The sequence below is a fragment of the Hippocampus comes genome, unplaced genomic scaffold (assembly GCF_001891065.2).
Source record: "Hippocampus comes isolate QL1 unplaced genomic scaffold, H_comes_QL1_v1.1 scaffold46, whole genome shotgun sequence".
Classification (NCBI taxonomy): Eukaryota; Metazoa; Chordata; class Actinopteri; order Syngnathiformes; family Syngnathidae; genus Hippocampus; species Hippocampus comes.
The window spans coordinates 128,323-154,350 of record NW_017805780.1 but is presented as its reverse complement, the minus strand read 5'-3'; the positions used below and the strand labels follow the sequence as shown (position 1 = coordinate 154,350).

Below are 26,028 nucleotides of genomic sequence, written 5' to 3'. Positions count from 1 at the left end.
GCATACTTACAATGCATGCATACATGTACTGCAACAGAGGAAGGCTGGAATGTACTATGGGCTTAACATACGTGATATCGGTACAATATACAGACACGAATATGCGTTCCGTGCATATTCACTCTATGCATGTACGCTACAAATGCTGACAGAACATGCTAACATAAATAACGAGCGCACCCTTTTTTCCTCCCCGCCCGCCCGCCCGCAGACATGAGCAGCTTCGTGGAGGGCCGGCGTTCTCAGACGGTGTCGCAGGGCGACGGCGCCCTCATCCGAGCGCCACGCATCCACAGCTTCCCCAAGCCTCAGATCACGTGGTTCCGCGACGGACGCAAGATCCCCTCCAGCGGCCGCATGTAAGCAACCCTCAACTTTTCTGCCTGCGTTTGTTCCTTTGCTGGAAAGTGACGACCGTCGTCGCGAGGAGAGGGCGGGTTATTCCGGCACACCTATCGGCTGTGCGAGCGCATTGATCGAAGGCTCGGCGCGAGTATCCGGCAGCGGGGGAACCAATTTGAGCCAATTGGACAAAAGGGTCTCCATTGACGCTGTGTTTGACTGGCGGGCTCGCAGTCTCCACTGGGTCGGGGTGCCAATGTGTGCACGTGTGTCTTTGTGTGTGTTTGTGTGTCTTTATGAGTGGCTGAATTTTGGCCTTTGTTCAAACTAAGCATATGAGAGGATGGACAAGGATGGCGCTCCAAAAGGGAACGCCTCCCCGTCAGCAATGCCGGAACCGAATGGGCAAATGGACATTTCGATTTGGGGCGCAAAGCGCTCGTCGTGCAATGGGATGGGAGAGGACCGACATGGATGCGGTTGGCGGAGAAAACCCTTCTGCCGGCCACGCCCGCCATGTACTTGCCGAGTGTGGAACGGCCACAAGAGGGCGCCGGCGACTGGTATGGCCACCCATCGCGAGTGCTCCACATGCTCGCCCATACCGAGTAGGATCGATTTGTAAATTTCCCTTTGGAGATTTTTTTTCGACTCTTTTGGCCAATTAGTCATCGTCACACTGCCGTGCGTCTTGTATGGTACTTGGATATCACTTGGTAGAATCGTGCAATACTGCGTCGTTGTTTGAAAGGCCGCTTTTCAGTTGTACTTGAGCCATATTGTTCCCATCTTCAAAGTGCTCTTGCTTGAGTGCATTTTTTTTTTTTCACCAACTCCGCCCGCGCAGCCCGACTTGACTATCGCGACCGAGGCTGCCGACGAGACACGTTCCGCCGCCCGTTTGCTCGCTCGGCGTTAAGCCGCATTGATATGCACAAGCGTAGACGTCGACGTTCGCGCACGCGCACACGCGCGTGTTTGTGTTTGTTTATCCAGCAGCAATCGGGCAGATGCTGGCAGTTTTGTCGAGCCTAATCTGGCTGTGTGCTTAGCGTCGGCTCCCATTTAATGGGCTCCTCTCACATGAGACCGTCAACCCCAAACGGCATCCCGTCGTCCTTGTGTAGGCAGTCACGCATGCTCGAAAGGCAATAGAATGGGAAGGGCTGCAATTGTTGTTTCTTCTCCCGCTCTTCATGATTTGCAATGGAATGTGAAGGAAAAGAAAAAAAATACACGTTTGGGCAGGCCGCTCATGTAATCCATCAGAGTGGTTTGGAAAATACGATCTCCGCTATGTTTGTGTGCCTTTGCTTAATTGGGAACCGCATGTGCTTGGCCAATTAGCAGCCATCTGTTGCAAGGCATCGATTTATGTCGACCCATGTGCGTGTATTAACTCTCCAAAGCAAATAATTGCTCGGAGCGCGATGTTGGACAGTAAGAATGAAGTCTGTTTACAAGGTGGGGGGGGGGATTAGCTGCTCGTGTGAGAAGAAGAAGCTTGGCTTGTTAAGATGGAACATTTTTGGAGGGGAATAACAAGACAGGAGTGCAACTCATAAAGTTGTCATTTTACCAGACCCAATTGGTAGACCCAAAAAACGTGGTGTTGGTTTTTTTTAACAAGACCCAAGTCATATTTTGACCCTCCCCCACTTGAAAAATGTGCTCTTCTTCTTCTTGCCTTCATTTTCACACAAAGCAACAGCACTGCATTTTTTTTTTTGTGGGGGGGGGGGGGTCAAAATATGACTTGGGGGGGTTGTTGTGGTTGGATGTGTCGAGGATGAGCCAAAAGATGCTCCTGGACCACCCGCCTATGTTCAATGCCCGTTACTGTCGTCTTGATTTCTCAGCGCCATCACCCTGGACAACACCCTGGTCATCCTGTCCACGGTGGCACCCGACGCCGGACGCTACTACGCGCAGGCCGTCAACGACAAGAACGGCGAGAACAAAACCAGTCAGCCCGTCACGCTTGCCGTGGAGAGTAAGTACACGCGCCGAGGCCGCGGCTCGCGGCTGACGCTCATCTCGTTGCCTCTCTTGACGGCCGCGGCGATGAGGAAGCGCATCCTACGCCGCCGACGTCACGCCGTAGCCCTCGTGGTTGCGGCTGAAGGATTGATTGTTCCGAAATAAAGGCAAAACACTGAGCTTTGACGTTTTTGCAGACGGTCAACTGGGGATAGGGACCGCGTCCAGCCGCAAAGAGCGATTGAGGCGCAATGTTGGATGCGTTTCACCTTTGATGGGCTGGCCGCCAGCTCTGGAGAGAACCTGCATCTTGGATTCGCGACCGTCAAGCGTGGGCAAAAGAAAGCCCCCATTTACCAGGGTTGATTGACATTTTCCCGCCATTCAAATGAGTAAAAGCCGTCATTAATCTGCGCTCACGTAGATTTTTCTTTTTTGAGCGAGCTCTCAGTCGGCGTCCCTAATGAAGTGTCCGGCTGTTACCGTGTCGTGATGCCGGAGGTCGACTGGCATTTGATATCCGTGATTCACGTCCTTGTTTGTCATGCGGCGGGCGCACGTGACGCATCCGTGTGTGGAGATCAGATATCGGCCGGCGCGCATCACCAGACCTGACCTTGCGGGTCATACAAAAAAAAAAAAAAAAAAGCATCTGAAAGTCAATCTGCTTTCTCTCTTTTTTTTGGGGGAGGGGGGGTTGGGTTGGCTGCTGCATTTGTTCATTTTCACCATCCTGTGGAGGAATGGATTGCAGATGCGCGCACTTTGCAGGGCGTGGCGTCGTCTAAAGCAGTGGTCCCCAAACTACGGCCCGCCTCCCCATTTTGGCCCCATTATCCCTTTTTTTTTTCAGTCTGGGTATTTTATTTATTGAATATTTTCATACTCCCCCTTTTGTCTCTCCCGCGACGTGATTCCTCTCGCGCGACAGCATCCGTTCCAGCACGCGCACGGTCAACGACGCCAATCGGGTGACGGCGTCATTGAGCCACTTTTAAGAGGGCCGCGAGCTACTTTCCTTCACTGAGGAGTTGGCAACGCCGGTCTCTTTGGGCACACACCAGGTGAGGTGGTGAAAGGACTTGCGAGCGGCTTCAAGATTCCATATTGGAGCGCAAAGGCAGCAGACGGCGTTAATGATGTTTGTTTTGAAGCATAACGTGCAGTTCTTTGTTTGGAATCGCCTTCAACCGTCTTTTTTGAAGATTTGTTCACTCTCTGCCAAACTGTTGCTTGTTGTTCAGCTCCGCCGCCGCTGTTGCTGAGGCTCATTACTGATAGTTTTGCTCCCAACTCAAGGCAACCCCCCCGACACCAAAAAAAAAAACAAAAAACAAAAAGATGCCTCTGTCTCCAAATCCTCCCAAGTGGAGTTGCCACTGCGCGGCTAAGGGAACACCCTCCCCAAATAAATAAACACACGCACACATGCACTAAATCTTTTTTTTTTTCAATATTAAAATCATCAACTGGACACTTGTTAATAAAAACATGATGATGAGAATGATAGCCTGTAGCCCGCAAATACCGAGACAAATTCCTTGTGTGTTCTCCATACTTGGCCAATAAAGATGATTGTGATTCTGCTATTTTTTTTCTGCTTTCCAAAAAAATACAGCGGTAGACTACCAGCAAAGGCCCCAAACTTCCATCTCCATGAGCAGCTCTTCCAGGGTTATCTCAAAGGGTTACAAGGCCAGCCGACAGACTAAGGCAGTGGTCCCCAAACTACGGCCCTCCTCCCCATTTTGCCCCCATTATCCCTTTTTTTTCAGTCTGGGTATTTTATTGATTGAATATTTTCATACTCCTCTTTTGTCTCTCCCGCGACGTGATTCCTCTCGCGCGACAGCATCCGTTCCAGCACGCCCACGGTCAACGACGCCAATCGGGTGACGGCGTGATTGAGCGACTTTTTGAGCGGCAATAGTGACAACATGTCAGGCTGCTTGACTGGAGCCACACACCCTTAATTTCACCTGATGACTGTTTGATGGATTTGATTTTGGGGCGCGGCTTCAAGATTCCATATTGGAGCGCAAAGGCAGCAGACGGCGTTAATGATGTTTGTTTTGAAGCATAACGTGCAGTTCTTTGTTTGGAATCGCCTTCAACCGTCTTTTTTGAAGATTTGTTCACTCTCTGCCAAACTGTTGCTTGTTGTTCAGCTCCGCCGCCGCTGTTGCTGAGGCTCATTACTGATAGTTTTGCTCCCAACTCAAGGCAACCCCCCCGACACCAAAAAAAAAAACAAAAAACAAAAAGATGCCTCTGTCTCCAAATCCTCCCAAGTGGAGTTGCCACTGCGCGGCTAAGGGAACACCCTCCCCAAATAAATAAACACACGCACACATGCACTAAATCTTTTTTTTTTTCAATATTAAAATCATCAACTGGACACTTGTTAATAAAAACATGATGATGAGAATGATAGCCTGTAGCCCGCAAATACCGAGACAAATTCCTTGTGTGTTCTCCATACTTGGCCAATAAAGATGATTGTGATTCTGCTATTTTTTTTCTGCTTTCCAAAAAAATACAGCGGTAGACTACCAGCATATCTGACAGCACATCGTTTTCTTGACTTGATTTGATTTATTTCAGTTTTTTCTGCACGGCAGATTGTCATTCCAGTAGCTTGTAAAGGCAAAATATGTTTCTGGACGGCATCAAACAAGATGCATCTACACAATTGCCTCAAATACATCCTTGGATTTGGGAGTGCAAGTGGGGGGGGGGGCACCAGGGAGGCGCGGTGGGAAATGAGACGAGATCAGGAGAGAGATCACTGATTGAGGGCAGCCAGTCGATGGCGCTGCTTTGAATGGCCGTGTGTGTTTGTCTCAATGAGGCCCCATCATGGCTTCTCACACGAACGAGACCAGGAGGAACGAGCGGCGAGGGGGTGGGCTGATGGATTTGATTTTGGGGCGGGTGTTTCTCCTTTGCGTGTGCGTGCACTAGATGTGGGTGGACCTGCAGACCCCATCGCCCCCTCTATCATCGTCCCCCCTAAGAACACCAGCGTGACCGTGGGGAGGAACGAAGCCATCTTGGAGTGTGTCGCCAACGCCAGGTAGGGCACGCACGCACACACACAGACACACACGTACACACACACATATACACATTTTAAACAAATTCAGTAGCTACGGGGAACTGCATTTCAAAGAACTGCTCTTGCACAAAACCTGTAAAAATACGTATAAACAACCTCCTAGAACAGCTGCGCTTTATTCGGTGTTCATTTGCTATGTCTGTGTGTGTATGTGTGTGTGTGTGGATATGTTTTACACGTATGGAGATGTGTGGATGTATTTCTATTTGTTTTCTGCATTTAAGGCACCGTCAGTGACTTTATCCATCATCCTACTTTTTTTCATCACCCGGCAGACCGCTGGTCAAGATGAGCATCACGTGGAGGAAAGACGGCGCAGCGATCCACGCGGGCATCCGAGATTTCGGCCGGCGCGTGGTCATCAGCCAGCCAACGGCGGGCGACGGCGGCTACTACGAGTGCGAGGCGGCGCTGCGTGGCAGCGGCGTGCCCTCGGTCGTCGCCGGCGCCTTTCTACATGTGCTCGGTATGCACGTCGTCTTGCGGCGCTACGTCGGCACTTGTGGCGCCACTCCTTCCTGTGCCTCGTAACGTCTACGGACAGGCGCACTACATGTAGATTTGCTGATGAAATACTGAAGGCTGTCACTGTTAAGGGATAATATTGATCGGTTTTTGGCAGAGGATAAAGAAGATATACCTTTGCATATCGGTGGACGCACTGTCTGCGTGGTGCTACAGCTTGTGTTCAAACAAAAGTGGTTCCAAGGTAACCGTAACACGGATGCTCTTTTCATTCGCCCCCGTATGGCGTTTTACGTCATGATTTGGCATCGAGCTCGTGGACGTGCTTCAAGACACCTTTTTGATTTTCTTCGATGATTACACCTCGTTGTTTCTTGAAATGGGGAGGTTTTTATTTTCCTAACACGCATGAACTTTTCTCATCCAGGTACGGATTAAAAAAAAAAAAAAATTGCACCGTTTTCCAACTGAATTCCATCATAAATGCTGCAGTATTGCCCTCGAACTGTCTTTTTGCTTGAAGAGGAATTTAATCAATTGGCCGACGGCTGGACGTTTGCTGATTTGATTTGTCCCTTGTTCCAGAATACCCCTTGTTTGTGAAAGAGCCTCCGAGTCACATCACCGCCGAGATGGAGAAGGTGGTGGACATCCCCTGTCAGGCTCGAGGTCCGTTCTCTTTGTGTCTCGTCCGGCCGTCAAGTCCAATCAGAACCAGAATGTTTTTTTTTCTGAGGCGGGTGGGCGGACGTGCGTGCAGGCACGCCTCAGCCAGACATGGTGTGGTACAAGGACGCGGCGGCCATCAGCCCCTTGAAGATTCCCAGGTACAAAATCCTGCCGGGAGGCAGCCTGCGGATCAACGGCCTTCTGCCCGACGACACGGGAATGTTCCAATGCTTCGCTCGCAATCTGGCCGGAGAGATCCAGACCAACACCTACCTCGCTGTCACCAGTCAGTCCTTTTCCTTCATTTTTTTCTTTCCGCCCCTCTTTACTTTTCGTGACCAAGCCATGTCATTTCGCTGAACAAACCACCGCCGCGATGCTAACAGCAATTAGCATCAACGTCGCGTATTCATCACCCTTCGAACAACTTCGACTTGAAGACACCCGCAGCGGCACCGTTGCAGAAGGGGCACTCTGAGGCCTGAGAGACGGCATTCTGTTTTCTTTCTCGTCGAGTCTATTCGAGCCTGCCATCTGCTTTGTGAGGGAGGCGACTCCTTTTAGGCGCGTCACCGTCACCTCTCTTCTCCCTCATTCTCTGTGCGTGTGCGTCAGGCATCGCTCCCAACATCACCGCCGGACCGGCCGACAGCGCCGTGATTGACAGCATGTCGGTCATCCTTCACTGCGAGACGTCCGGAGCGCCGCGGCCGGCCATCACCTGGCAGAAAGGTGCGCAGCTCAAATGTCAAACTCGTTGACATTGTCTCTTATTCGCCCTGCCCCTGAGCTCATCACTTTAAGAAGAGTCCACTTGTACCTGGGCCACCTTCACAATGAAAGCCATTTTTTTTCCCATTGAAATGAACTGAAATGCCCCACCCCTCAAATCAGTGTTCTCCGGTGTAAGCGAGTCGGTCCAAATTTGACCACGTGATGGCTCATCGTTTGAAGAACTTGTAAGGTGGGGGACTGGCGAGTCACGTTCCAACCGCTCACTGCCTTTTTCCAGGCGAGCGCGTCCTGGCCAGCGGCTCGGTGCAGCTGCCCAGGTTCACCCTGCTGGAGTCGGGCAGCCTGCTCATCAGTCCGTCCCACCTGTCCGACGCCGGCACGTACACCTGCATGGCCAGCAACTCCAGAGGCATCGACGAAGCCTCCGCCGACCTGGTGGTGTGGGGTGAGCAGGAAACCGCCAATGTTGTCAAAGCCTGCCCGCCGGCAGTCCGCGTCAGCCTCTTTGTGCGCGGATGTTTGAACCAACCATTGTGTTCAAAACAGCCAAACGTTCCGAAGCCCCTTGGACGTCTTTCTACAAGGCCGGTTAGTCGGTCGCTAGCCGGTCCTCGGCGACTGTGACATATTACTTACTCCGCATCTTCACTTGCCAGTTGTTAGCCGGCAACAGAAATTCCTGTAGCAGACTCAAATCTTAAATTCATCGCTCCTTTGACAAAGCGAGCCAGTCCTCCGCTAGCTCAAGAAGACAAGAGGGCGTCTCCATCTTCATTTCTGGGAAGCTCGTCGGTCGGCGCCACTCGTTGGCTCAGGTCTTCCCTCGGTGCGACTTCGTGTTAGTGATCGCAAAACCAAATTTGGGTGCGACTCTCCAAAAGCAGATGTTGCGGGAAGTGTGACCGTGTTGTGTCGCGTGATTTGGACTTCTCGGGCTTCAACTTGGACTGCCATTGAAGAAGAGAAAGTAAAATAGCCAACTTGTTTGAACCAAGGCACGCTTTTGAGTCGGAATGCTAATTACAGTCCAATCGATGAACACCACCTTCTCTCTTCTTCTCCGTGCGCGTGCGTGTCCGTGTGTAGCCCGCACCCGCATCACCAAGCCGCCGCAGGACCAGAGCGTCATTAAGGGGACCAAGGCGGTCATGGCCTGCGGCGTCACCCACGACCCCAGCGTCAGCATCAGGTAACCGAGAAAAAAAGTTTGCCTCGCGCTTCCATCGCCGTCGTCGTCGTCTTCTTTTTTTTTTTCACGGGAAAACAAGCGGCGTCTTATCGCCGCCACGTTTAATGAGTTTGTGAAATCAGCACCCGATCTCATCAGCGTCGATCCGCCCTCTGATGACCTGTGGGATGCAACTCTTTCACTCGCGTTGCATACGATGCAGTGTGTGTGCGTGCGCGCGTGCGCGCTGGCCCGGTGATTAGAGTGTCTGTCACCTGTGGGCCCAGTGGCATCGATCGTGTGGCGCTGGTAAACAGAGGAATATGTAAACAGAGTAATAACTTCAGACGGCGCCTTTAATTAAACGCAACTGCAAGGAGATTAGCTGCAGAGCCCCAACAGTCACAATTAATCACTGGCATCTCCCTGCTTGGCGCGCTTCTGAGGGGACCGCCGCGTTCGTTGCGTGTGGATGTGACAGTGGAAACGGATCACGGCGCCTCTTTGGTGCCAGCACTGCTTCCGGCTTCAAATACTCAATTCGTGTGATCGGAATCCATTGGCTTATCTTTGTTCCAGCTCAAGAGCTACACACATGGAGGTGGATTGCATTGGATGACTTGTGCTTTGATGTCTTTTTGGAATAAATAAGACAAGGCTGCAACTCACAATTTTGCAGGATCGTTCATTAATCCTTTGGTCGATTAGTTTGTCAAACAATCGCTGACTCGGATTAAAAAGCCCGTTTTCATTGCCACGCTTTGCTTCAAAAACATGACGTGATTTCAAATTGACGTGAATTACGAGTCGGTCATCGGTTTGGTTCGTAACGTGTCCGAAAATTTGCAAATTGTTGATCGTTGTTTTTCCCAAGTCAAAGCAAATGTTTTCTTTTGATTGAAACTAAAGATCATCCGCTCCCTTTCGGCGAGGGCCACAGAAAGCGCAGAACATTTGGACGATTTTCTTCTCAACAAGGTAGCCAAACGATTCATCGCTGATCAAAAGTAATGATCACAAAATGGATGGATCGTGATCATTTTTAGTGCTCTAACTATCCATAGGAACAGCACGACCATCAATGGTATCTGTTAGCGGGTCGAACAAAAAGTGGCTCGAAGAGGAAAATGTTGTTTTGTGAAGATGCCCATGCGCCAAATCGTGCCACTTTGAAATATATCGGGATGACGTCTGAAACTGGGGCGGCACGGCGGTCGACCGCTTAGCGCGTCCCCCTCACAGCACAGAGGTCCGGGCTTCCGATCGGGACAAATTGTCTTTTATTGGAGCGGGATATTTGGGAATAAAGCGGGACGTTTAACGTTACTTGCGAGTTTCAGTCAAATGCACGTCGTCGCGCCTGTCATCGGTTTATCGAAAGGTTTTTTTTTTTGCCGCAGCTACGTGTGGGAGAAGAGCGGCTCCGCGCTGGACGTGAACGCGTCGCCCCGCCTACGACTGGACGCCGAGGGCACCCTCCACATCTCCCAGACGTGGTCCGGCGACATCGGGACTTACACCTGCCGCGTCGCCTCCGTGGGCGGGAACGACTCCCACAGCGCCCACCTCAGAGTGAGGTGGGCGGCTTTTTTTTTTTTTCTTCCATTTGAAATGCCACATCACCAATATTTGATTTGACCTTATTATTATCCCCTTCTGGTTTTTTATCGAAATCACCTGGCCATTCGGTGGCACGAGGTATCCAGTATGAGCTCTCATAAGACAGCGGAGGCGTACCTAATGTAATGTCCGACGAGTCAAGCGTGCGTCACACTTTATTTTGTCTTGTGTGGATCAGGCAACTCCCCCATGCGCCCGAAAACCCCGTGGCGCTGCTAAGCAGGACGGAGAAGCGCGCCATCAACCTGACGTGGGCTCAGGCCTTTGACGGCAACAGCCCGCTCATCCGCTACATCCTGGAGGTGTCCGAGAACAGTGAGTGCATCCGCTTCAAAAGTCCGACCCCGCGCGCCGCGTCGCTTCCGTGTATTATGAGGCCTACTGACGGCAAAATGAATCGCGCAAGGGCGCACTTTCAACAGTCTTTCCGAGATGGCAGAGGCTTCCCGCCTGTATTCAAGACGACTCTGCAGGCCGTGAGCAAAGTCACTGGATGACTTTGGACTTTTTTTTTTTGCCAGACGCTCCGTGGACGGTGCTCCTGGCCGACATCCACCCAGAGTCCAACGGGGTGGTGGTCGGCGGCCTCATCCCCGCGCGCTCCTATCAATTCCGCCTGTGCGCCGTCAACGACGTCGGCCGAGGGCAGTTCAGCAAAGAGAGCGAGCGGTAAGTTTTGGCCAACGCCACGCGGAGGAAATGACTCAAGGCAAGGTCGCTTGACTCACTCCGTTTCACGCGTTTTATATCCGAGGCAAGTCGATGGACGGAGGGACGTTTGCCGTCCGAGTGGTAGAGTCGTCGTGGTGGAAACGCGCATGCCGCGGGATTGCTCCCTTTCAAGATAAAACGGCGAATGAAGCGCAGAATTTGTCCTTTGTGAATCCTTGATGGGAGCGCTGACCCAGCTCCATGCGGCTGCCTTCCATTAACTGGCCGCTCGTCCTCCCGAGCCCGCCGACCACGCGACAGACTTGAAAAGAAGGCAGAGCGTCACGCCGACTGTAATGTGGAGCCAATCCTCCCGCCCGTCCACATGAAAGCAATTCCCGATACGCAGCACGCGCACACACACCTACCTGTCGGACCGACCTATTTAGTGCCAGCACGCGCGCGCGCACGCACGCACACTCCAAGCAAGAAACGCCCTCCGGCCTTCACTAGCGGCCCACAGTGAACGGCACCTTTCGCCACGGGCATCGGCGCATCCCGCGGAAGGGCAAAAAGCCAGACGGCGACCCAGCTTTTATTGGTGAATTTTTTAACTTTTTGTTTCCAAACGCTTTGACTCATCTGCTCCAGAACAGCGCAGAGGAAGGAAGCAATCAAGATGTCATCTTAAATTGACGGGGGGGGGCAGCGCAGATGGCTGCCTTCCCTTTCAGCCGACATCTCCATTGTGTTGCTCCATTTTGACCGACACCGCTTTGATTGTCTCACCTTCCGCAAAAAGAAAAAAAAACCCCTGCAGGCTTCAGGTGACGTCTATGATGAAATGTGATAAAAATAGCGGCCTTGTCAGCGGTTAATTCACTCGCTTGCCCATAGAGATCCATTATCAGTTAAATAATCCAATCTGTCCACCTTAGAAGCAGCGCTAATAACTGTGCGGGCAATTTTTTGGAAGTGGCTCGATTGAAGCGTCAAATTAAATCAGCGACGATTAAAGAAAAAGAAGTCGCCCCGGTACGCTAGCGATTGGTGCGTCCGTCTCACATTTGAGCTGTGCTTTTGCGGCGGTTGGGCTTTCTCCGCGTACTCGAACTTGTCGCGCCGTCTGTTGTGTTTGCTCATCGACAGCACGGCGGGCTTGTGGGCCAATACGTGTGACTGTCAGTTGAGAGGTTCTGGGTTCAAATCTTGTTCTCCGGAACAGGTTCTCATCCGGCGCCCTGAGAAGAAGCGCTTGAGAAAAGGGATGCATCGATGGATGTAAACGAATGTATTGTCAGGAAATCAAATCAATAAAGTGAGAAGTGAATACATCTCCATTTTTTTTTCTCCAGCCTGACCCTTCCGGAGGAGCCCCCCAGCGCGCCCCCCCAGACGGTGATCGCCAGCGGCCGCACCAATCAGTCCATCCTGATCCAGTGGCAGCCGCCCCCCGAGAGCCACCAGAACGGCCCGCTGCAGGGCTACGTCATCAGGTGGGGGGAACCATGGCAACCGGGCGTCCGGCTCCCGTTTCAACGGCAGGCATAATAAGCCGTGCGCCGGCTCTCCTCCGCCGCCAATTAGATGCCTCCGGCTCCTCTCGCCAGCTGTCACCTTTCCGCTTTCGCGCCTTCTTTGTCCTCTGCGATTACCCGCCCGCCTTCCCATGACGGGCGCTGCCCTGATTTACGAGCCGAGTCTCTCACTCAAAAACACTCGTATTGCAAATCGCGGTTCACCGTTGAAATGAATGGAAATGCTATCAATGCGTTCCAGCGGAAAAACAAAAAAACAAAAACAAAACTTCAACAAAAATGTGTTTTTAATGAGATAAATCGCACTCTATGAAAACGCGCAGTAATAACCTCATGAAATCCAATCGAAAGGATTTGTGCATCGTGATGATTCAGTGGCCGTTGTCCCACTCTTCTGGTGAGTGCGTTTTGGCCACCAGGAGGCAGTATAATACACACACCTGAGCTGCGGGTTGTTTTTTGTTTTTTTGATTGTTTTTCGACCGGACTCCTGCTTTTCGCAGCGGACAGGCCCGACCGCGAATAGCTAAAATCCACATTTCGATCTTGAGAGCGCATAATGCTGCACTGCTCCCGCGGCGTGAGGAAAAGGAGTGGGTCGTTTTGGATGCTCCGTGCGCATGTGTTGCTACCGCTTGTGTACGAGTGCGAGCGATTGAAAGGTTTCTCCTTACGATGACACGGATGCTAGTTGGGTTAGCCTGTCTGTCGTGTTTTGCACTCTGTGTTCGCAATAAGCTCGAAGACGATTGCCGTGATCTTTGTTTTACGTTTAGTTTGACAATCAACTTCAACTGGGAGTGGCAATAAAAAGCATGAAGCAAATATCGCCCCCCCTCCCTCCCCCCCGCTGGCCAGGTACTGTCTGTCCGGGCTTCCCGTGGACTGTCAGCTTAAGAACATCACCAGCCCGGAGCAGAGCAGCCTGATGCTGGAGGACCTCATCATATGGACCAACTACGAGATCGAGGTGGCGGCCTACAACGGGGCGGGCAGGGGCATCTACAGCCACAAGGTGACCGAGTGGACGCTGCAAGGAGGTGAGCGGCACGTGCTTGGTGGAAAAACACACCTACGAGGTACAATTCGCACGTGTGGCCAGCCAATCACGAGGCCGGGAAGACCCGAGCCGAGATTCACACCCGGATCATCAGCACCACGGGATCATTGATTTACTGAGCCATGAAGGAAATGGCCCCCTAATTGGGACCTCTGTCGACCTATCCAAAAATGACCTGTAGTTTTCCTCGACAGTCGTAAACGAGAGATGTTTTTGAAAGCGTCCAGTTGCCTGCTCCCGGTGCAGTTGTGCCGCTTTGATTTGAAATTCCTTGGACGCGGACGCCAGCGTTCGGCAAAGCTTCAAACCCTCTCCCATCCCCCAATTTCCCGTCACGTTCAATCCACACGACGAGCGCCGCCCCCTCCCGAGATCCTCGAGAGCCCTCCCGATAGCAAACGGAGAGTGATTCCATTTGCCGTCCCGTTCCACACCTTGCTCGGGTTCACTTATCAGTGGCAGACAGCGAGCGGGCGGCGGCGAGCGCGTGACGGTGCCGGCTGAGTTTGGAAAGTCGACGTGTGTGCGAACGGACGGAAATGTTTGCGCTTTCAGACTTTCAATGGCCTACTTAAACCAAAAATGGGCTCAACAAATTATGGTAATGTGAGGCGCTCGACAAAAAAAAAAGCATCAAGAGTTGAAAACACCATTTGAAAGCTGGAGGGTTTCTTGGATACATTTAAAAAATCGTTTTCGGGTGTTTAATACTGCATAAAAAGTTGAGGAAAAGAAAACTGTACTATGCTGGTATGCTATCTTCAAAACGAGTACATTATTTATGATTAATCGAGACATTTTTAAAAATACGACTTAAAATTCCATAGACGTGAACTTAATTTCAGCAGATGTCAAATCATGCTTCGATATCTGAGGTTCCATTTTGTAGGCAATACTAAAATAAAAAAGTCCTGGTCAGAACAGATTTTGTGTACTGGGTAATGTGTGGGTTTTTTTTCCCCCATTCCAAAAAACGTTTTTAATTACATAACACACACACACACACATAAAATGCAGATAATTCTATGACTGTAACTGGTTCTGTGGTGTGTACCACCATGAAAAGCATCACGTTTGTTGATGCGTTTTATGAACAAAAGTCAACAGTTGGATTGCTGGGAGGTACAAAAGACATCGACGTCCTGTTCCCCGTCCCCCTGCCAAGTCGAAATATTCATTTCATCGCCCCGGTTGTCTGTCGATGAAATGCTCCAGACACATTTCGGAGCTGTCCTCCCTCTCATTCGTTCGTCGGCTGTCGCCATCAAAAATGCAGAAAGGGGAGCCGCTCGGCGCATTTCGACCTCAAAGAGAATCCGGGCCGGGACGGCGCCGAGCGGTCACTCGGCCTCATTAATAATCGGCTTCCTTCGCGGCCTTGCGTCAGAAGCGACGCGTCGGCTTCAAAGAAAGGCGCCGCAGGGTTGACGCCTGAGGCAACGACTCGCGCGCGACGCCGAATGGGGAGTTTGGCCGCTCTCTGCCTCGTCCTAAGCTCCGTCTTCCTTCTTCAGTGCCCACGGTGCCGCCGGGAAACGTGCAAGCCGAGCCGGTCAACTCCACCGCCGTGCGCTTCACCTGGAGCGCCCCCAGCCCGCAGTTCGTCAATGGAATCAATCAGGGATACAAGGTGAGCGGCCCCCCCCTCCTTGGCCACCAGAGGGCGCACTCGTGGCCCAGCAACATGAATTGCCGCCCGATCAAAAGAATTCCTTTTTGGAAAATCAATGGGGTCATTGCATCCCTCCATGATTTCAACCGCTTCTCCTGGCGAGGGTGTTTGTTTTTTCTCAATAAAAAGTTTTCATCTTGCAAGGGTAAAATCTGTTTTTTTTTTCAATGGGGAGGGGAGGCCCGAATCATTTGTTATTTTTCTTTTGGTTGTGGCCCTGATACTCCTTGCAATGAAATAATCATTCTGTTTTCTTTTCTGTGAGGTTTATCACCCCCGGTAAAATGTAGCTTTCAAAAAAAAAGAAAAGAAAGAGAGAAAAAAAAAACCCATGCGGCGTGCCCCTCCGCCTTCGTCTAGCTGTTGGCGTGGGAACCCGGGCGGGCCAGCGAGGTGACGGTGGTGACGGCGCGTCCCAACTTCCAAGACAGCCTCCACGTGGGCTACATCTCGGGCCTGAAGAAGTTTGCCGAGTACGACACGTCGGTGCTGTGCTTCACGGCGCCGGGGGACGGCCCGCGCAGCCCGCCTCAGCGCCTGCGCACCCACGAGGACAGTAAGTGGTCCCGCCCGGCCCCGCCCGGCCCCGCCCGCTCATCTTGCGTTATTGTATGTCAGCTCCCGGTGCTGTGGGACACCTCAGCTTCACCGATATCTTGGATACCTCCCTGAAAGTCAGCTGGAAGGAACCTGTGGAGAAAAACGGTCTCATCACAGGTGATTGAATTTTCTTTTTTTTTTTTTTTTTGAAGACAAAGAAAGAATTCCTTCCTAAGCGTGCCGTGCGTTTGTTTTGGGAGGCTATCGCATCTCGTGGGAGGAGTTCAACAGGACCAACACGCGAGTGACCCACTACCTGCCCAACCTGACTCAGGAGTACAAGGTGACGGGCCTCACGGCGCTCACCACCTACACCATCCAGGTGGCGGCCATGACCGCCAAGGGACAGGGCCAGCTGTCCGCCTCCACCATCTCCTCGGGCGTCCCGCCAGGTCAGCGCCGACAGGAGACTCGCCACCATTTCCATTTCAAAACGTTGCCGGGAAGCCGACCTGCCCGTCTACTCTTGGGCCTAAAGGGGCTCTGGCTGAGGACTGCAGAGGCTTGCCAAGAGATCTGTTGTCATTTTTTTTTTCTATTTCAGTTAGAAAGTGGGAGCATTTGCAGTTTAATTCGGTCGTTTTTGATTGATTCATTTTTTTTTCTTCCTGCCCTAAAAATATTGCTTTGGCGCCACCCCCAGAGTTGCCCGGCCCGCCGACCAACTTGGCCGTCTCCAACGTGGGCGCTCGCTCCGTCAGCCTGCAGTTCAAGCCGGGCTACGACGGCAAGACGTCCATTTCCCGCTGGCAGGTGGAAGCCCAGGTAGGCCTCGTCGGCGTACCGCGGCGTCCCGCGCGGTACGCCGAGCTCGGGCGCGCAGCAACAAAGCGCCGACTTGAGCGAGCGTGTCCCCGCGCGTCACAGATCGGCATCGTTGGGGAGAATGAAGAGTGGCTGACGCTTCGGCAGCTCCCTAATGAGCCGGACGCCCGTGCGATGGAGGTGCTGGACCTCAACCCTTACACCTCCTACAGGTGAACACCATCACGCCTTGTTCGCTCCGCCGTCGAAACTTTGATTTGATTTGATTCTTTTTTTTTTTTTTTATTTTGCTTTCGTTTGGACTTTTGAGTAGAAACGTCCCGATCCGATCATGCGATTGGAAATCGGAACACGTGATTTGCAGCTTTTCCGCTACCGGGTGACTGAAAGGTCACAAATATCTTGCCAAATAGCAGAGTAGCAGCTGAGTTTTAGATTTCACAATGTTACGTTTGTTTTTTTTTTTTATCCGAGTAGCGATGTGGTTAGCGTGACCCGCGCGTAGCCGTGGAAACGTCTCCTCGGCTGCGCGCAGGCAGACCCGTGCGCAGGGATCGTCTTCCCGGCTTGTTTGGAGGCAGAAGCTCGCCGAAAGAAGTCTGCCTCGCCTCATGTCAACAATTGCCTCGCCGCGGCTTTTTATTTTTGGAGTTGATCCCTTTGCGCTCAAGTGGGCGGGCGGCCACGTAGCTTCCTCGCTCAACGTTTCCATTCATTGCTCCCGTCGTAACGGCGTTTTTGCGGCTCCTGCTCCCACCTTGGTGGACGGAAGAATCTGGCCAGTGGCTCAGCCTCCGCTTTAGTCACGTGACGACAGACGCGGCTTCTCCGGCGCAGGTTCAGAATGCGGCAGGTGAACATCGTGGGTACCAGTCCCCCCAGCCAACCTTCTCGAAAGATTCAGACCCTGCAGGCCCCCCCGGACGTCTCCCCCGCCAACGTCTCCTTGCGCACGGCCAGCGAGACCAGCCTGTGGCTCCGCTGGGTGGTACGTTTGCACCGCTCGTCTTCGTTGTAGTTGTTGTTGTTGTTGATGACGACGCGCGCGCCTGCTCGCTCCTCGTCTTAGCCGCTTCCCGAGTGGGAGTACAACGGCAATCCCGATCTGGTGGGCTACCGCATCCAGTACTCCAAATCGGGCTCCAAAGGAGGCGTCCTCTCGCACGTCGTCATGGACCGGCTGGAGAGGGAGTTCACCGTCGAGGACCTGGAGGAGTGGACCGAGTACGAGGTCCGAGTTCAGGCCGTCAACGGCATCGGGTCGGGACCCTGGAGCCAGCCGGTCCACGGCAGAACCAGAGAGTCCGGTGAGGAAGACGGACCGGTCGGAGTCGCGCGCCGAGCTTTTGGCTTGAGGTTCTCAAGTCCCCGTTTGTTGCCGCAGTGCCTTCCAGCGGTCCCGCCAACGTGTCGGCTTTCGCCACCACCTCCAGCAGGATCCTGGTGCGCTGGGGCCAGGTCCCCGAGACCGAGCGCAACGGACTCATCCTCGGATACAAGGTGGGCTCGCAGCAATAGCGTCGCGTAGGCTGGCGAGGAAGCTCGGATTAGTCGTGACGGCGGCGCAGAGCGTCCCCCGGAGTGAACGGCGTCGCCTTTGCCGCCGTCACCAATTTTGCATGAAATCCGATCCCGTCCGGTTGACTTCAGAGGAGGAAGGGAAGAGTGCCGCATTGGCCTCAAGAAGGGCTTCTCCTGTTCCTTGGCAGGTCGTTTACAAGGAGAAGGACTCGGACACAGCTCCGAGCTTCTGGGCGGTGGAGGGCAACAGCAGCCACAGCGTCCTCCTGACGGGTCTGGGCAAGTACGTCCTCTACGAGATCCGGGTGCTCGCCTTCACCCGCATCGGCGACGGGAGGAGCAGCGCGCCGTCCATCTTGGAAAGGACCCTGGATGATGGTCATTTGAAAATCCTCCACTCCCTCTTTTGTTAAAAACGCAAAACAAAACACCGGTGGTGTCAGCGGAATACGACATCTCGTTGAACGAACGTGCCAATCAAAATGTGTGCTGAGCAGATTATTTTTCTCATTCGAGTTCAGCTCGTGATTGCTGAAGACACTCACGACCGTACTTGCTCACACCCACTTTGCGGCGTTACAGTGCCGGGCCCTCCGGTGGGCATCCTGTTCCCCGAAGTGAGGACCACCTCGGTCAGGCTCATCTGGCAACCCCCGGCCCAACCCAACGGCATCATCCTGGGTGAGTTTGGACACTTGAGCGCAATGACGAGGTTGCGCAGCGGCATAAAAAGACGACGTGAGAATGCGTCGTCACGCGGGGGAGGTTAAATCTGCTGCCTCTGCGACCCGGCCCCCGGATAAGCGCGAGAGAACGGACGGATCGGCTTGGAAATACGATACGACGTAACTCGTTGCAAATGAATCTCGGGAACTTTTTTGCGGCCGTCACGTGAATCGCGGCTCCGTTCTCGATGCTTGACTTGTATGCCGTCCTCGCAGCCTACCAGGTCACGTACAGGAGAAACTCGTCCAGCGGCAGCGCCGCCACCGTGGACGTCCTGAGCCCCAGCGCGCGGCAGTACATGGCGGCGGCCCTCAAGCCCGAAACGGTGTACGTCTTTCGCCTGAGCGCACAAACGCGCAAGGGCTGGGGCGAGGCCGCCGAGGCCTTGGTGGTCACGACGGAAAAACGAGGTGGGTGCCCCGGCCGCGACTTTCCACCCCAAAGAGAAACGGGACGGGACGCGCGTGAGCTCACGCCCGCTTGCGCGCGTCCCCCGCCCAGTCCGACCTCAGCCCACCGGCCGGCCCGTCGCGCCTCAGCGCCACGTGCGGGCTCGCCGAGTGCTGCTGTCCTGGGAGCCGGGCAGCGACGGCCTCTCGCCGGTGCGCTACTACACGGTGCAGTACCGAGAGCTGCCCCAACGCAACTGGACGCTGCACTCCACCTCGGTCAGCCACGAGATCAACTCCTACACGCTGGACAGGTACGCGGACCGTCGCCTCGAAGGGGCTGCCGTGAGTTGTTGTCGATGCCAAACTGCCGCTTGTCGTGAAGCCAGCCGAGTTGAGTGCGCACTGGAAAAACCAAGCGCGGCGCTTTGCATGTGGACGGCATTTTCGAGTTGGCCTGAAGCGCTTGTTGTCCCTTCGAAAGGTTGAAGCCCTTCACGTCGTACCAGTTCCGCGTGAAGGCCACCAATGACATCGGCGACAGCGAATACAGTCAGGAGAGCGAGGCCGTCACCACGCTGCAAGACGGTGAGAACGCCTCCCCGGGTTGCCGGGACCGCCGATGGCCCTCCATTTTTTTGTCTTCATTTTACAGCCCCGGACAAAGCGCCCACCATTGTTTCTGTAACGCCGCACACCACCACGTCCGTGCTGGTCCGCTGGCAGGTGACGAGAGTCCCGCTCATAAATCCGTCGGTTGTCGGTGTCAAACGCTGACCCCGACGATGGCGCCGTTTGTTTGTTTGTTTGTTTGCAGCCTCCCTCCGAGGATCACATCAATGGCGTCCTGCTGGGATTCAGGGTCCGCTACAGAGAGTTGTCCTACGACCGACTGCGGAGCTTCACGGTCCGCGCTGCGAACAATCCGCCCCCCAGCTGGGCCGATCTCACCGGTGAGCCTTTGTTCGCCAACCTTGAAAGTCGTCCATTTGGCAAGCAAAAGAAAAGTGGAGAAAAGTGCGCTACCGAAGGAAGTCGCACCAAATTTGTCATCCGAGACGAGCTGGTGGTTCTGATGTCGGCTCCAACCGTTGTCTGAGTAGGGCTAGGCAGGAAAAATCACTCTGAACGCACCAGAGGATCATCAGTGTTGATCATCCTTTCGTGACATCACGTCGTTGCTGACTTTGGTGCCATGGGAGGGAAAAGCTCCAATTTGGCGCCGCCGTCGGTGAGGAAAAATCACTCTGAACGCACCAGAGGATCATCACTGTTGATCATCCTTTCGTGACATCACGTCATTGCTCCAATTTGGCGCTGCCGTCGGTCTCTACTTGGCTGCAAATATCAAACGAGTTTACCATTGACGATAGTTTTCTGGGTCAATTTGGTAGGTGAACACGTCCCACGCCGGACGATATTTGACGTGATGATCGTTTCTACTCGGCCGCCATTTCGGCCTTCGCTGCCTTTGATTAGTCGCAGGAGAAAATTCTCAAATTTAGCCTGATTGTCGGGATTCCGCTTCGGGATTTGCGATGGTAAACGCTGAACGGTTTGAACATTTTGGGTCGTCTGACAGAACGCCGTTGGAGAAATTGCGCTACCGCCAGCAGACCAGAAGCCGCAGGGTCGTCTTTTCGAGGCACCCCGGCGATGGCCGAATTCAATCGGAAGGCAGTAAAAATGCTCCAAATGGCTGACTTTTTTTTTTTCTCCTCTGTATACAGAAAGCAGAAAGAAGTCTGACATTTTTTCCTTTCATGTGCGCAAGCGGGCAAAGTGCGTTGATTGCCTAATGCCTTGGCCACATTTTTTTCCCCCCCTCCCGCAGCTGCTTACAGCATCAGGAACTTGAGCGAATCATCGCTCACCCAGTATGAACTTGACAGTAAGTTTGAACTCTCTCTTTTAGGGGTTGCCCCCCACGCGCGCCGTCTACTCTGTTTCGTTGCCCACACGATTGTTGATTCTCGTGATTTCCGTCTCCACATTCTGCCCAAGTTTTCAGTCTTTTTGCCCCCCCCCCCACCAACCCCCCCAAAAAATACAAAATTCGTCCCCGCAACAATCCCGTCCTTTCATCGGCTCTCCGCCGCCAGCGTGTGATGTCGCGACAACACGGCCGCTACCGCCGCGGCGTCTCCCTAAGTCTCCTTTGATCTTGGCTCCTTTGCGCAGATTTGAGTAAACACAAGCGCTACGAGATCCGAGTGAGCGTGTACAACGCCGTGGGGGAGGGTCCCAGCAGCGCGCCACAGGAGGTCTTTGTGGGTGAGGCAGGTGTGTCTTCTCTCATTATGCTGGACAAGCTTGAACAAAAAAAGTCGATTGCCATCTCTTTCTGTTTGTTGTCATTGTGACTGCGAATGCGCAACGTTGTAGTCCCGACGGCGCCGCCCCAGAACGTGGCGGTCCAGTCCTCCACCGCCACCCAGCTGGACGTGACGTGGGACCCCCCGCCAGCGGATGCTCAGAATGGGGACATACAAGGTTACAAGGTATCGTCTCCTCATCTTGCTCCAAAAAGCGGCAAAAGCGGGCCCGACTTGCGGCATTTCCCGCACAATTACGGGAGACTTTGTGGTTGGCGCGGGCACCTCGCGGTTCTGGGACTGGGGGGGCCGAGTCCGGGCTGCGGCCTTCCACTGATGAGTTTGCAAATTGTGGCTTTTTGTGTTTTTAGCAAACGATAAAGAATATATGGCTGTGTGTGTGTGTGTGTCATAATATGGTTTGCAAAATTCTGGGAATGTTCAGAGTTGGAAACTTTCCATGGGAATAACTTTTTCCAAGATTGAAGGGAGGCTCTTAATGGAAATGATTGGGATTTGTTTGTTTGTTCATTTGCAACAGGTCTGTTCAGGGCGAATGAATAATAATTGTTGTGAGCAATTATTATTCATTCGCCCTGAGTTCCAGAAAGTTAGAAATGTTCCAGAAGTCACAACAAACTTTCCAGGAAGGTAGAAATGTTCCGTGGAACCTATGGGAATGATTTGGAATAAATAACGAATGGGAATAAAACTTGAACCCTTACTCGTTACTGACTGTCATGCAAGTGCAACTGAGTAAGAACGGCTTGACGGGGTTTTCCAGAAACGCAGAGGCTTGAGGGAAGGTGATTTTTTTTTTTGTTTTGGTGAGGAAGGCGCTCTTTTTGTCCGACCTTTTTATTGGGACTCGCTTGGGGGCGAGAGACTGGAAATGGAAGAGAAAATGCGGTGGAAGTGTTTTTTGCCACCGTATTCCTGATGCATTGCCTAAAATCCCCTAAATTTTTTTTTTTGTAGATTTACTTTTGGGAGTTTCAGCTGCAGAACGAGACGGAGCGCCTGCGCACGCTGTTTTTGCCCGAGCTGGGCGTGAAGTTGAAGAACCTGACGGGCTACACCACCTTCATGATCAGCGTGGCCGCCTTCAACGCGGCCGGCGACGGGCCGCGATCGCTACCCACCAGGGGGCGCACTCAGCAAGCAGGTGAGGCGACCATGGGGACAGCCGCAAGGGCAATACCCTTCAAGCGGGCATCGCAATTGAAAGCGGTTTCCAAAGGTTTTAATAACGTTCCTGTCAAACGATTGAAATGAGCCAAATTGGAACCTCCACAATTTGGCAGAATGCGGCACACTTTGCTCAAAGACGCATATGGAGAAGCGGGCGGCCGACCAAAAGCTTGACTTTGCACTTGACTGATGAGCGGGCGCTCCACAGACGCAACGATCTGTATGCGAGCGATTTAAAAAGTCCGTCGTGCATCGGTCCCCTTAATCAACGATCAATAGAGTGGAAGGAAACCACGACCAAAATGGACTTTTCTCAACTCATTCTTAAAAGCTCAAAGGTCAAGTCAAACATTTCAATTTTTCAGGAGTGAAAATAAATCGTGTTTCTGTATGGATGCGCACACTTTGTTGTTTTGCTTTTTAAGATGGCAATGCCAATCCTGATAGTTGCTCCACTGTAATAGCAAGTTTAAAAAAAAAAAAATCGAACTTGAAGTTTACGGTAAAGATCAAACAAAGAGAATTGCATGTCACACATTTCAAACAACCGCAGTGCTTTGCAAAATGTGTTTGCGGTGTAAAATGCCACAGATGGGCTAACGGACAGCATCGGCGTCGCCGCGTTTCAACAAAATCGGTGAAGCGACACGTGCGAAGGGATAATACCACACCACAGGCAGGCATATGTTCTTTATCCTCTGCAAAGGAGGACGAATGGGGCGCCGTTGTGTAAAAGGCGACGTTCGGGCTTCGTGGCTGAAGGTTTGGCTACGATCAGTTCACAGCGTGTGCTTAGGAAACTGAATGAATGAAACAGAACAACAGCCATGAGCCTGAACAAAAATGTAAAGTGCTCTTATTGACTGGAGATATTCTCACCGGTCTCGATCTGCGTCCTGCCAAAATAAGCCACAGGGCACTGAGGTCGGACGCCCCATGTTGATTCGCGCTATTTTGCACAAAGGCATCTTTCTTCATTTGCTGACACACACACACCAACATGAGAACTATTTAGCGAACGGGGCCATGTCACCATCAAGCGTTTTTGGCTCGCCGCACCACGGCAGGGCCTCTGGGAAGAGAGCCAGTGCAAAGACACAAAAGCTTTTGTTACCTGTCATGCATCCAAATGCCCACACTTAGCTGGATCAAGAAGCTCGAGTGTCATTGAAGGTCAACAAAAAAAAAAAAATCTCTTTCTTTGTTCTTCAAACTCACGTTGCGCTGAATGAAAGGCTTCGACCTAAAGTTGCTGTCAAGTGAAAAGAAACGTCCTGTCAATTTGACGTGAGCACACAGAAGAACTCTGCCAAATTTGAATGATGAGTTGAAGAAAAAAAATCACTGCGTACATGAGATGAGGCTGAAAAGTCTGAAAAATAGAGCTCTTCTCTCCGCTCTGAAAGGCTGCAGGCGTGTCCTATTTAAAGAAGAAAAAACTGTCAACCAAACACGACTTTTGCGACTTGATGGAAGCGTCGTTCTCATGCCTCCACATAGCTGGCTTCAACACATGCCATCTGGTCGGCGCGGGGCTTTTCCACACAGCAACAACGAGGCACTCCGAAGCGGCGAGACCACCGCAAAGACCCCGTCCGCACACGGGCGTTCAAGTCTGACTTTTGAACCCTCGCTTCGCTCATCCAATGCTCTCTCTGTGACGTTTGCGCACGCACGCTCAACAATAAGGCACTCTAAAGGGACCGCGCAAGCCCGAAGCCCCAGTCCGCATACTGGCTGTCAAGTAGGACTTCAAAAAAATACATTTTAAAAATCCAAATGAAATCCAGCTCCTCGCTCGACCACACCATGCCAGCCCGACGCCCACTTAGTGTCCATTTGGACTTCAAAAAAAAAAAATCCCCCACCGTGCATTCGCTTGACAGGGTCTTGAAGGACAGCAATTGAATGGCTACTTTGTACTTAAGTAGAAGGCGGGAGCACTTGCGCCACCTCTGCTGCGTGGCCTGAACACGACGAACGAAGCCTGACCCCGATCCTAACGTCTCCCTCTGAAAGCCCCCAGCGCGCCCGGCTTCATCCACTTCGGCGAGCTGACCACCACTTCCGTCAACGTGTCGTGGGGCGAGCCCAAGCGGGCCAACGGCATCGTGGAGGGCTACCGCCTGGTTTACGAGCCGCGCACTCCAGTCGACGGTGAGCAACTCGCGAGGTCCGCCCGCCCGGCAGCCCGCCCGCCCGGGCTTTCCCCGCCGCGCCGCTGTCTTCTTTTGAGCGACACAGAATTTACGTCGGAGAATATACGACGTGTGCTGACGTATCGTGTGCGGCTCGCCCGCTCTCTCCCTCGCCGTAAGGGGGAACGCCGGTCAAGCGCGGCTGCCGGAAGCAGCTTGTTCAGTAATTGGGGGCGGAGGTGGAACGCTGAGCCGAGGTCGCTCTGGGCTTTTCGGCTAATTGTTTGAACGCCGCAGATCTTCTGCTCGTACGTTTGCCGATTCGCATTTTGACCAAGCTCCTCGAAGCGGAAATGAACAAAGCTGAGCGTCTATGTGTCCGTATGGTGCGTTTTCCGTTGTCGCCTTGTTTTTTTTTTTTTTTTTTTTTGCGCTGGTGACAAGCTACGGTACGCTCAAAGAAATGAGAGCGCAAAGTCGCACTCCGTTTGGCCCCACCGGAGTCCAATGTCGTGGCAAGACGGGGCGTCGGTCCCGGATTTCGAGCAGAATGCGACACGGAGAGTCTCTTCTGTGCCGACTCCTCTGCTCGCGCTCCAGGTGTCAGTAAGATGGTGACGGTGGACGTGAAAGGCGGCGCCCCCCTGTGGATGAAGATCAAGGACCTGGCCGACGGCGTCACCTACAACTTCCGCATCCGCGCCAAAACGCTCACCTACGGGCCCGAGGTGGAGGCCAACATCACCACGGGGCCCGGAGAAGGTAAGAGCCCTTTTCGGGGCCACTTTCCGAGTTTCCGACACTTTCTCGGCTCATTCCCACCCTTCTTCAAGGATCGCCGGGTCCTCCAGGAGAACCCTTTATTTCCCGCTACGGCTCGGCCCTGACGCTGCACTGGACCAGCGGCGATCAAGGCCGAGCGCCCATCACGCGATACGTCATTGAAGCGAGACCGTCTGGTAAGCGCAAAATCTGGTCCCACAACAACTTTTTGTCAAATGCACCTGAAGTCCAGGTGCTGTCAAACCTTCAACGTCGTTCCTCAGCACTAAAGTGCCAAAAGATGGCGCCGGGCTTTGCGATGGAAAAGCGGTCCTGCTTTTGCTGCCATCTTGCGGCAATTGTGGGTGTCCCAGATCGAGAATAGCCGAAGGAAAATATCTGCCGATGGGAGGAAAAATACCATCACAGCGCGGGCGCCTCTGTTTCATGTGTTGTGTTGCAGATGAAGGCTTGTGGGACATCTTCATCAAAGACATCCCCAAAGAAGTCACGTCCTACACGCTCAACCTCGAAATGCTGCGGGAGGGCGTCACGGACGATTTCCGCATCATCGCCGTCAACGATTCAGGCTCACGCGTCGCC

At 52.9% G+C, this 26,028-nt stretch overlaps 1 protein-coding gene across 1 annotated transcript in view; it reads left to right on the top strand.

Annotated features, from left to right (window-relative positions):
* LOC109524738 (protein sidekick-2-like) overlaps positions 1–26,028 on the top strand; it is an 89,669-nt gene that overhangs the window by 59,310 nt on the left and 4,331 nt on the right. Inside the window, 38 exon segments of the mRNA XM_019884801.1 lie at positions 212–359; positions 2,202–2,335; positions 5,287–5,398; positions 5,716–5,906; positions 6,491–6,574; positions 6,666–6,860; positions 7,190–7,306; positions 7,587–7,754; positions 8,396–8,498; positions 9,878–10,054; positions 10,276–10,412; positions 10,619–10,766; positions 12,104–12,244; positions 13,145–13,326; positions 14,861–14,976; positions 15,379–15,574; positions 15,637–15,735; positions 15,819–16,010; positions 16,262–16,383; positions 16,486–16,595; positions 17,221–17,371; positions 17,453–17,690; positions 17,768–17,883; positions 18,093–18,282; positions 18,487–18,585; positions 18,846–19,040; positions 19,132–19,333; positions 19,504–19,607; positions 19,675–19,745; positions 19,837–19,972; positions 20,854–20,910; positions 21,201–21,302; positions 21,405–21,520; positions 22,313–22,499; positions 24,545–24,682; positions 25,264–25,425; positions 25,497–25,622; positions 25,889–26,014. Of these exon segments, the coding sequence (XP_019740360.1) occupies positions 212–359; positions 2,202–2,335; positions 5,287–5,398; positions 5,716–5,906; positions 6,491–6,574; positions 6,666–6,860; positions 7,190–7,306; positions 7,587–7,754; positions 8,396–8,498; positions 9,878–10,054; positions 10,276–10,412; positions 10,619–10,766; positions 12,104–12,244; positions 13,145–13,326; positions 14,861–14,976; positions 15,379–15,574; positions 15,637–15,735; positions 15,819–16,010; positions 16,262–16,383; positions 16,486–16,595; positions 17,221–17,371; positions 17,453–17,690; positions 17,768–17,883; positions 18,093–18,282; positions 18,487–18,585; positions 18,846–19,040; positions 19,132–19,333; positions 19,504–19,607; positions 19,675–19,745; positions 19,837–19,972; positions 20,854–20,910; positions 21,201–21,302; positions 21,405–21,520; positions 22,313–22,499; positions 24,545–24,682; positions 25,264–25,425; positions 25,497–25,622; positions 25,889–26,014 (5,388 nt within the window).